The sequence below is a fragment of the Culicoides brevitarsis genome, chromosome 3 (assembly GCF_036172545.1).
Source record: "Culicoides brevitarsis isolate CSIRO-B50_1 chromosome 3, AGI_CSIRO_Cbre_v1, whole genome shotgun sequence".
Taxonomy (NCBI): Eukaryota; Metazoa; Arthropoda; class Insecta; order Diptera; family Ceratopogonidae; genus Culicoides; species Culicoides brevitarsis.
Genome location: NC_087087.1, coordinates 13,128,668 through 13,140,911, shown reverse-complemented (window position 1 = coordinate 13,140,911; position 12,244 = coordinate 13,128,668). Strand labels below are relative to the sequence as shown.

General features: G+C 27.6%; 1 protein-coding gene across 1 annotated transcript; it reads left to right on the top strand.

Annotated features, from left to right (window-relative positions):
* Positions 1 to 9,378: 9,378 nt before the first annotated feature.
* LOC134833522 (uncharacterized) lies at positions 9,379 to 10,759 on the top strand. Its single transcript, XM_063847856.1, has 2 exons — positions 9,379 to 9,451; positions 9,728 to 10,759. Exons 1-2 carry the CDS (start codon positions 9,406 to 9,408, stop codon positions 10,390 to 10,392), a joined length of 711 nt encoding a protein of 236 aa, XP_063703926.1. The 5' UTR covers positions 9,379 to 9,405; the 3' UTR covers positions 10,393 to 10,759.
* Positions 10,760 to 12,244: the final 1,485 nt, after the last annotated feature.

Sequence of the window (12,244 nt, the reverse complement as noted above, 5' to 3'; positions counted from 1 at the left end):
TTTGTAAGTTTTCTTTCGGTTCTTAGTTTTTTTGTTCCATGATGCAAAAAGGAGTGAATTTTAATCCTTAGGAACTTATTTTGGAAGCTGGTATCCAGAACCTGTAGATTTAATCGATCAAGACGAATTGATGGTTTTTTAATTAAACTTTCTTGAGGACATTACTTTAATTTTGAAAATCATTCAAGGATAATTCAGAGGGAAAGTCTTCTCAGGCTATGGTTATTAATTCAGGCTTCCATGATTAAAGACAATGTTTCAGTTGGTAAGGGTGATGTTGATGACTTTTGGATCAGATAAGTTGATTTGGTGAATAAAAGATATATAACTGGCATGAAAGGAGTCGTTAAGCCTTGGTTACTCTGCTGCTCTTTTGATATCTTCTTAAGAAAATCAATTATTAAATTTAATTTAAATAAGTTTTTTAGATAATTCCTCTTTAACTTGATCAACCTTGGCAAGTCTTATATGAATAATATTTGGGGAAAAAAGCCATCAAAAACCCTCCATCAAAGATCTCCGTCAAAAACCCCATCTTTTAAAATAAAATTTTGAAAAAATAATGAATTTCATGGCATCTCGACTTTCATTCTTCTTGTTTCAGATTGGTGAGGTATTTTCCATTACAGTCGTCATAAGATAAAACATATAAAGATACGAAAAAAGCACAAAAATTCACCAGCGATTGGGCCAGCCAAATTAAAAAAGGTAGCTTTTCTGTTGTTTTGGATCTCCTTACTTGAAATTCTTTTTAAAATTTCGTAAAGCATCACTTCGATTTTGACTTATTCGTTCTTGCTTCTCGATTCCTGTAAAGAAAAAAAAATGTTAAATTATCTCCTTTTAAAATCAAAGAGTAAGGTCGTTGTCTATATGTGAAAACTTTATCGCAAAAGAAAGCTTCGTGTATTATGTGTGAAAATTTTTCGTGTCCCCGATCAAATTTGTTGTCTCACAGGATCAATAATTCATCGGCAGATAGTTTGTTCTCTCACAGAAAAATTTATGTTCATCTCTTTGTCCATTTCTGCTTTATTTATTCTTTTTACCTACATGAGAAAATCCTTTCCATTCCCAGTTCAACCGTAAAACCTCCGATCGTTCCAGATCCACACAACTACTTATGATGATTAAAAAAATTGGTTTCAATTTACTCTTTTTTTTTCAATGAGTTAACATTAGTTCTGCTCTAAAGCATTGAAATAAAAGGATATGAGTACGATTTTTTTTTTTCAAAGTACCGTTCAATCAATATATAAACTTTTTTTCATTGTATTTATATATTTTTTTCAAGTAGCCTCTTCAATATGGGTTAACTAACTGCATTATACTTTTTTTTCCTCCTGCGAGCTTTTCCGTAGCGATGCACGTCTAATGTTATAACAACTTTGCATTTCCACACTGAACTAATTTATTGTTTTAATTAATTCTGATCTATCGAATGCATGAATGGAAGTGGGTTTGATTTAAAACCACATTGTTTTTATTTTTGTATTTTCTGTGAGCTTATAGATTTGCAGAGCTACTTGCATGTGCTTTCAATGAGAAAGAGGTTGAATGAGTTTGTGATTTGCTTTCAAGGATATGGAATTTTGTTATTTAAAGTACTTCTTTTTCATATGCGAATGAAGCGGTAATGCGTGCTTTGATGGGGGATTAATTTTTTTTCTGGTTGGTGGAGATTTGCTGATTTAACTCGTTTTGTTAAGTTGGAATATTCTATTAAGTAATTTCTTTTTTTTATTTTCATGATTTTAGAAGTTTTAAAGTCAACTTTAAAGCCTTACCGTGATCATATGAAGAATTTGGTCAATTCAATCAATAAATAATTTTAATTACATCTTAGATAACCTATAAAATAAATAAGAAGAAGAAAAAAAAATAATTGATTAAAAAAATAAGTATAAATATTTCCAAGCTGAAACAACTAACAGGTAAGTAAACTATGATGACAATTTTAACTTTATAGCAAATTTTGGTTACGTTAAGAGCTAATTTGAGGCAGAATGAAAGATCTTACAATTAAAGGTCACGTAGAGGTCACCTTTACTATTTTATGTGATGTAATTTGAACCTGTAAGTATTTGTCAAGATCCTGTCAAACTTCTGATAGTTGAAGAGATGAAATTGATTTGAAAAGATAATTAAAGCTTTTAGGATTTTCTTTTGACGAACGACAACCATATTGGAGACCTCAAATAGGTACTGGTGCGGATTTTTCCTTGAGCTTATAAAACTTATAGCTGATAGGCTTCGACCATTTGGTAGAGCCAAATCCTTCAAAAAGGAGCACTTAAAAGAAAACATGCCCAGAAATGAGATTCATCGTAGATGTGCTTCGTACTTTAATCGGTTAAGTCATTTGTATTCAGGTAAGATCTCAGCTTTTACTTTTAACAACTACAAGAAAGTACCTCGAAAACTCACCTATTCCTCACTGCATCAGAATCTACAATGATTTCACCAACCTTGTCGACTTCAATGAACTTCAGAAAAGAATTGAAATTAAGAACGAATTGAAAAGCATTGTTAGACTTAAATACAATTGAGAAAAGATGGCCTTAGGCGATTTACGGCGTCAAATGAAAATTTTCCAAAATTTTCCGAATTTTACTTAGGGGGAGGGGGGTTCCATAAAAAAATACGATTTATCGTAAAATTTTCTAAATTTTTTAGTTTTTCATACAATAATTTAAATGAGCGCTTCAAACTTTTTTGTTTTGTTTTGTAACTTTTTAAACATGTACAATTTTTCCCCAAAATTATTTATTTAAATTTGAGCTAAATTTAAAAAACAAAACAATTCATAAAAAAAATGTATATTTTGCAAAACGTCGTAAATTAGGGGGGTCTTTAAATTCCGACGGTTTCCGACTTTTAAGGGGGGGTGGGGGTACAAAAATTATCTAAAAATTTTTTTCCTCACTGCCGTAAATCTACAATGACTTTTACCAACCTTGAATCGACTTCAATGACTTCAGTAAAAGAATTTTTTTGAGTTTTAACTAACGACCCTTTGAAAAGCATTTTCAAAGACGTTAATACGATTTTTGAGAAAAGTTATGGCATCTTGAGACTTTTACCTAAGTTAAGTCGAAATTAATTTCAATACTTTTGATGAAAAATTTTAGTTTAAACTAACGATAGAAGGCCTTTGGGGGGGCAAACTTCAAAGCACGTTGAATTGCGATCAAATTCTCGAAAAATTCCTTTGAAAATAGTCTAAGTGTTTACTTTCGATACTTTTAACTTTTCATCATTTCAACTGCTTAAGTCGCAGATGAAAATTTACATGAAAAAGTCAGAAAATCTCTTACCTTCATTAGTTGTTAATACAAAAGTAACTTCAAATTATCCACGTTGAGTCAAAAAGCTTATCTCCAAACCCAAAATCCTATCACTTCCTGTAGGAAACTCCCATAAGCTTAAAAAAGAAAACACAAACAATTTACTACAAAATGACATAATAACGTAGTAAGTAATTGCTGTTACCGATTTGAATGCATAATGAATGCTAATAACTCGTACATGCATCTTTCTACAACGAAGAGGCAACAAAGTGCATCGCGCCATGAAAAGTCGCGCAGACATATCGTACACTTCTGTTTTATTTATTTATATCGCGAACCACACCAAGCAGCGAGAGTTAACCGTATTTTTAGCTTGTTACTGCATCGGATAGTAAAAACAACAACAACAACAATATTATAATAATAATAATATAAAATAATAATAATAATGAAAATAATAGTGCAGTGTGTTACTGTTATTGGCTCTCTCTTGTTAGTAAGTAGTACTAGTTGCATTTATGTAAATATATATATAAATAAATAAATGTGTCTGTTTTGCCACAGCTCCGCTGCAACACGATGTCGACGACGACACAATGCTTTTGCGAGATAGATACATAAATGCGAAGGTAAATAAGCGGTAGTCATCGCCGTCGTCGTCGTGTATGAAGAAAAACGATAAATGTTCAGATTTTATTATATGGATGTGCAAATGCATTCATTTTCAAATAGCCTTGACCTAGAGGTGGATAGTAAAATAGTATTTTATAATAATAATAAGTAATGTTATGTACACGGATGGCGGGCGATGAGCGAGTGTACTCTATAAATAAAAACAATATTATTACGACAGTCAACCACACACGATGCGAATTCAAGGTGCAGAAATTTCTCTTCTCACTTTTGTACGGGTAAATTGGCACTTGTTGCTTATTTATTTATTTTAACTTTCACTTTTAATTGTCTCGAATCCTTTTAATAACCAGACGTCTCCATTCGCCTCAATTTATCCTGCGAGCTTAATTCAAGAAGTCACTTCCTTAATTAAAATTGTGTAATCCTCTTAATTCGTGCTCTTTATATGCAAATTTACAAAGTCGAGTAATAGTAGAGTCAAAAAAAGAGTATTTTAGAGTAATTAACGTTGTAATTTGTGGATTTATTACGTGTCTGTATGTCAATGTGAACATAATGCTTGACGGCATTTAAATAATTTAGCGTGTTATGAAACCGACATATACCGACAAATTTTTAGATGGATGCTTAATTTTAACAAGTTTATAGTAGAGGAAGGGTTGTGTGACTCGAGGTTTGATTGAATTTTTGAAAATTTTTCAAAAAAAAGGTTTATTTTAATATTTCAAGGAATGAACAAAAAATATTTTGTATTTTTTAAAGAATTTTATCAAAAAATAATTCATTATTTTTATTTTTTAAAAATATTTAAGATAAAAATAATTTAAAATTTTTGACAAATTTTACTGATATATATTTAAATAATAAAATCTAAAGTACCTAATTATAAAAACAAAAAATTAATTCAAAACAAATTTTTAAAAAATTAAAAATTTAAGAGTTTATTTTAAAATAATTTAAATTTAATATTTTTAAATAATTTTATTAATGATAATAAACTCAAAATTATAATGAAAATAATATTAAAATAAATAATTTTAAATTTAAATTTTTACAAAGTTTTTAGGTAATAAACTCAATAAAAAATTTGACAACTGCAAATCAAAAAGAATTTTTTCAATTAATAAAAAAATTTATGGGAATTTTTTTTTATCCAGCTGAAAAAAAAATCTTTCGAAGCTGAGAAAACTTTTCACTCAAATTTACAAAATTATTAGACTTTTTAAGCTCAAATTAAAGCTAAAATTATTTTTAAAAATATTTAAAAAAATTAAAAAAAAAATTACATTAAAGTTAAAGATAAAATCTCAAATTTTAAAATATTTTTAATTTATTTTGAATATAAAAAATATTTTTTTTTATAATTATTTTTAACTTATCGTTTTTTGTTTAAACCTTTAGTTAAAAGTCAATTATACAAAATCCTTTCCAACCATTTTTGGATTTTTTTTTTGTTTAAAAATTAAAAAAAAATTAACGTTTTTATTCAAATGTAACTTATTCAGCCTTTCTTTACTCTTTTAAAATTTTTAGTGAAAAATTAGTAATTATATTTAATTTATTAGGGAAAATCCGACTTAATTTTAAAAAATTTAATTCTTAAAAAAATATTTAAATGCTAAATCTAAAAAAGCACGAAAATTATCAGAAAATAATTAATTTTTATGTATTTTTCAATATCCTTCTTTTCTAAAAATTTGAATATCTCTGAGCCCAAAAATATCATTTCATATGCTTGGTTTGAATTAATTGAAATAATTTTTTTTTTCAAAAATTTTAAGATTTTCAAAATTTACTTACCTAAAAAATTTTCCAAATTAAAAAATTTTTCCTTCTAAAATTATCCTTGACTTGAACAACTCCGCCATCCAAAATCCTCATGTATACACGAAAAATGAAGCCTTCCGCACAACTAACCCGTTAATGATGCAACGCAATTACTTCATACACTCAACATCTCCTCCTCTTCACATGTGTGTTTTGTGCTCACAAATTTTTGACGAAAAACTTTTATTTTCGTGTGTGTTTGCGAGGTTCAAGTACCATAATTTAGTGAGGGTAATGCAATTAGTGCTACGTGCATTTTAGTGGTTTCCTAAGTAGGCAAATAATTAGTAAATTTTCATTCATTTTAATTTTTTGTTTTGAATTTGAGCAAGAATGATGAGATGTTACTTTGTTGTTGTTTACGATTTGCGAAGAATTGCAACAACAATGAATGGCATTTTTCCATCAAATAGCTGTAAAAACATATTTTATTTAAGTTTTGCGTATTATTTTATATTTTCGCATTTATTTTCATGAAATGCTAGCGCAACAACATATGTTTCCTATCTATTTTCCCATTCACATGCCGATTACATACTTATTTTATGTACACTTTTTGACCATATGTTGCTTCTTTTCATCATCATCATCGTCATCTGTTACTCTCTGCACGACGATCCGAAGATGATGCACTTTTGCGGTACATAACTAACATATTCCATTGATATATCATCCGGTTGCAGATAAAATAGTTTAGGTTCTGGAAATAAACAATCCCAAACACATAAATTTTTATGATATTTTTCTTCTTTCGTTTTTTTCTGCTCTCTCTCCTCCTCACAGCATCGAAAGAAAGGAGAGAAAGACGAAAAAAAGGCATAATGTAAAATGCAATATATTCTCATCATCATTTTCATCTCTCGAAGGTTATGCGACGACAACGACGATGAAAAATACTGAACTGACATTATTATTGTTGTTGTTGTTGTTGGTTTCTTCCCTGAATGGAAGGAATGAAATGAGGAGAGATATGATAAAACCAAATATTTTATGGGTTTCATGAAAAATGCATCTTCAAGTATGTATGAAAATTTTATTCGTTTTTTTTTTGTGTGTGAGGAATTTTTTCTCTCTTTTCACAAATTCATACAAAAAAAAAGTTTATTATATCTCGAAATGCATCGTTAAAAGTGATAAAGATTTAAGAGTTATGGGCATGATTTGAAAAGAGTGTCAATCGTATAAAAAAAAGGTAAATTTGAGATCTAAAGATAAGAATTTAGATTTTTATCAAATTTTGGAAATTTTAAATAAATTTTTATGGCTCAAAATTTTATTTTAGGTTTGAAAGGGATTTTTTCATCAATTAATGAAATTTTATTTAAATTAAATTAATATTAATGGAAAGATTTTTAGAATAAATTTACGTGTTAATGATTTTGTCAAAATCTCATAAAAATTAAATTTTTAAAAATTGTTCATAAACGATGATTTAGACCTCATACAAATAAAATAATTTTTATAAAAAAATTAAAAAAAAAATTAGAAAAAAAAATTTTAAAAATTCCTTTTTTAAACCAAAAAATGGCAAAAAAAAAATTTTTCATTTTAAGCAAAAGAACTTAATTGGCCAATTTTTTAAACAATTTTTTACAGAAAAATTTTTTTCGAAACAAACTAATTAATTTTGGGAAATTTTTTATTGAGAAAAAAATTTTTAGGAAAAAAATGTCAAAAATTTTTTGGTTGAATTTATTAAATTTAAAATTCACAAAAAATATCAAAAAACATTTGGAAATTTTTGATTTGACTTTTACCAATTTTCATTTTTCTTAATTCTTTTAAAAAATAAATCAATTTTTTTCAAATTTTTTTCAAAATTTTGGATAAAACTTAAGCATCTTCAAATTTAAGCCTTAAGATTTTCCCAGTCTTAAAATGTTTCAAAAAAAGTTGTGCGATTTATCCTTTTCGCCCGGGAAAATTCAAAAATATTGAAAAAAGTTAAGAACTTTTAATCAGAAAATTTGGCCTTTGATTTAATTTTTAACTTAAGTTTATTAAGTCAAAATTTTTTTAACTTATGACTTAAGCTTGAGCCTTAAGTTTCAAAACAAAAATTTAATGCTTGTTTTCCCATTATCTCGGAAAATTCGCGGAAAATGAAAATTCTGATACCGCAGTTTTTCTTCTTTTTTTAAGTACTTTCAACTCACAAAGTTTCAGAAAAATCGGAGGAAACCAAATTTAAAGTTAAAAATTTCAAAAATTTGAATTTTTTTGAATTTTTTAAATTTGGTCAAATAAAAAAAATTTTTTTAAAATATTTTCAAACTTCAAGATTTTTTTAACTTTTTCTTAATTTAAAACAAAATTTATTTGAAGTCAAAAATATTTTCAAACAAACTTATTTTTCAAAATTTTTTAAGTTAATGAAATTTTTGCAGTTTAAATTTTTAACAAAAAATTTATTCTGAAAATTTTAAATCATCAAATCTCAATGTGAATACCACATAAACTACTAAAATATTCATTAATATTCAAACTTCGAAAAAAATTTAGAACGGCCTTAAGCACAAAAAAAAATTTATTTAAATTATTTATTCAAAAATTTTATTTTTTTTTTATTAATTTAGTTGAAGTTAAAGTTTTTTAAAGTTTAAGTCAAAAATTTAGACCTTGCCAGGGCAACAAAATTTTTAACTTAACTTAAGCTTAAAAACTTAAATAACTAAACTTAAAGTTAAACTAATTTACAATAATCGAAATAAATTTTCACCTAATCTTAAGTAAAAGTCATTAAGTCAAAATTGAACTGACTTTTACTTAAGTTTAAATCAATTTCTTAAAAAGTGAACGCTAAAGTTAAAATTTAAGTCAATTTTTGAATTTGACTTAACCTGAAGTTAAAGTATCAGAATATAATTCAAAAGTCAAACAAGTTTTTCCAATTTCAGTCAATTTTAGACAGAAAATGCTTTTTATTGAATTTTTTCTTCTTATGAAAATATTTAAAAAATATTTTTAATCAAAGATCTGGGCTTTTATACAACAAAAATACAATATTTTTATTTGAATTGACTTAAATCACTTGAATCTTAAAAATCACGAAGACAATATTCGAATTATCAACATACCTAAAAATCTTTAAAAATTTCATATCTTTAGCAAAAAAAAGTTTTTTTAGACAAAATTAAAATTTTTAAAATTTTTTATGAATATCAGCTTCATTTGAATGATTTTTATGAGAAAAAAAAATTTAACCAAACAATTTCTAACCGTTTCTATTTCCACGAAAAATTCAAATTTCACATAATTTTTCATGATCGATGAAAGACAGTAGCAATTGAGGCACGTGACTTGGAATTCACGTGGAAATCCACAATGAAGTCACTTGCCTCATTGAATAAGCACAAAGACAAATCGATTATCATTTTCATTCGTCTCAGAGATGTTGAGTACTGTATCACGGCGAACAACAAACTCCTGTGTGGGTTGTAATCGCCGATCGCCGGGGGTATCCATTTGTCAGCACGCTAATTCAAAATTCGTCCGACGATCAAAGCCCACACCGGAGTTTGTTGTTCGCCGGAATACGGTACTCAACAGCTCTGAGACGAATGAAAATGATAACACAACTCGCCATGTTCTAATTCAAGTTCAATTCACTTGTGAGACGAATGAAATTGATACCGCAAGGCAAAACAACAAAATGGCTGAAGTACCATCACGAGAAACCCTCAAGAAAGAAATTCACGGTACGTTTTTATCTTTTGATTGTTCCCCGTAAAAATATGACAACGTGAACGATGAAATCGCGTCACATTCAAAATTTCCCACATTTTGGCGGATTTCGCGTTAGTTCATTCAAAAAAACACAAAAACCGGCGCTCGTTCAAATTGGCCATTCTCCAACTTTTTTTACGAGATTTTTTGTGTTTGTTTATTTCGCGTCGTCGTTCGTTGTCATAAGAACCGCCATCGGGTTTAAAAATCAAAATTTTCTAATTTTTTTTAAATTTTTCTCGCTGCAGCAATCTTGAAAGATGCGGATTTGTCAAAAACGTCTGCCCGCAAGGTTAGACAGGAACTCGAGGAAAAGTTGGATTGCGACTTGACGGATCGCAAAAAGTTAGTGGACGAGCTTGTGATGGAATTTATCAACGATCGATCGGATGACGAGGACGACGATGACGAGTCCGAGGACGAATCGGAAGATGAAAAGCCCGCAAAACGACCGGCACCCTCGAAAAAGGCGGCTCCGAAGAAAAAGCGTCGCGATGACAGTGACGACGGCAGCGACGACGGCTCCGACGACGACTACAAACCGAACAAGAGCAAGGGCAGCAGCGGCAAAGCGAAGAAAAAGAAGGGCTCCGATTCCGACTCGGACGACGATTACAAACCGAAAAAGAAGAAGGCAGCAGCGGGAGGCGCCAAAAAAGGTGGCAAAGGAGGCACCGGATTTACGCGCCCCCTGCAATTATCGCCCGAATTGGCAAGTCTCATGGGCGAATCGACGTTGCCGCGACACGAAGTCGTCAAGAAGGTCTGGGCCCTCATCAAGGAACGCAATTTGTACGATCCGAAGAACAAACAGTTTGCCATTTGCGATGCCGACTTGTTGAAGGTCATCGGCGTCAAGCGATTCCGTACATTCGGCATGATGAAATACCTCCAACCTCACTTTATCGGATAAATTTCCGGGCGGATTTTTCAAGTTTTTTTTAAAATTCATTCAGATTTCTAGATTTTAAGTTTCTTTAAATGATAAGCTCCCCCCTCCTTTTTCCGAATAATGATCTGTTTTTTGTGAAAGGACGAATAATTTAACATTTTTTTGACAATTTTTTAGTACATTATTAATTGTAAGCTTAGAAAAACAGAGTCCCGACTTTAATCATTAAGAATTGTAAGCAGTGTGTATGCACGAGGGAAATTCGCGTACACAATAAGTTCTATATTTTTTATTAAGAAACAACAAAAAAAAGTCACTTTAAGAATCATTATTATGGCGCAATTTTGATTATTAAAAAAAAGATAATTAATAAAAATAAAATGTAATAACAAAATTTTAAAGTTTTTTTAGTTTTCTTCTCAAAAATTATTAAAATAAATAATTTTAAATAAATCCAAATAATTTTTTCAGAAGAGTAATTGAATTCTTTATCGAAACTTTTGATATTTTGTAAAATTTAAAATTAAAAGAACAAAAATTTTAAAAATAATTTTTCAAATTTTTTAAAAATTTTGAAACTTATTTTAAAATTTTAATTTTTCTCTATGATATTATTTCAATTTTTAATTAATTCAAATAATTTAGGCCAGACCAATTTTTTTGAAACATAAAATTTAAATTTAAATTTTTTAACAAATTTTGTCTCATGAAATCATAAATTTAAATTCTTTCAAGTCATTAAATCATGAAAAACCATAAAATTTTCAAGAAATTGTGATAAAATCAAAATTTAAAGAATTGCTGCTCAAGGCTTAAAAGAATTTAATGTTATGTTTTTAGTAAAATTTTAAAAAAATCAAAAAGTTTAAATATTTGACCTTTTAATGTTAAATTTTGCTATTTTTCAAGAGTTTCGATAAAGAAATCTATTATACTATTAAGTTTATTTCTCTCAATTTTAATTTAATTTAGGCCGTTCCAAATTTTTTTCGATGTTTTTGTCCCAAAAGATTTTTTTCATAATAGTTTGTTCAAAAAAATAGTTTTTCAATACTTTTTCATACAAAATGACAAAATTTTAACAAATTTTGGTCCTCAATGAATATTTAAAAAAAAAATAAAATATTAAGATTTGTAAATTAAAAATCTCAGAATAGTTCAAGTTAAAAATTTAATCAAAAAAAAATTCTAAAAATTTCATAAAAATGACTGTTAAAAAAATTTGAAAAAATATTTTTTTTGTAGAAAATTTTAGAGAAGAAAGTTATGTTAAATTTCGTTTTTCAATACAAAATTCTTGAATATTGAAAATATTTAAAATTTTTTTTTTGAAAATTCCTTAAAAAAATATGGGAAAAGACCAAAAAATGGTCAATTTTGATGAAATTTTCAACTTTTTTTTTATTTTGCCCCATTGGATTTTCGTCTTTTGAAATGGGACATGGAACAAAAACAAAGAAAAAAATTTAGAGCGGCCTTAATTAAATTTACTATTAATTTTATTATTTTATTTAATGACAAAAAAAAAATTTAAAAAAATAATTTTATAATTTTTGTTTACGTTTAATAAAGGAAAATCTTTCAATAAACATGTTTTTTTGATCAATTCGTAAGAATTTTTCTGCTTTTCAACAATTTTTTTTTTATATTTTTTCCTTTTTTTGTAAGAATTTCATTCGATGTTATTTATTTTACTGAAAAACTTACAAATTTTTAAGCATTTCCTGCGTTTTAAATTCATTTAAAATTAAAATTCATTTACATTTACTCGATAAAAAAAATTAAGAAAATGTATTCAAAAGTATGATTTTTGTTGCTAAATTGTTAAAACTAATCAAATTGGTGCCTTTTGTATGAAAATTTTGTTTAAATA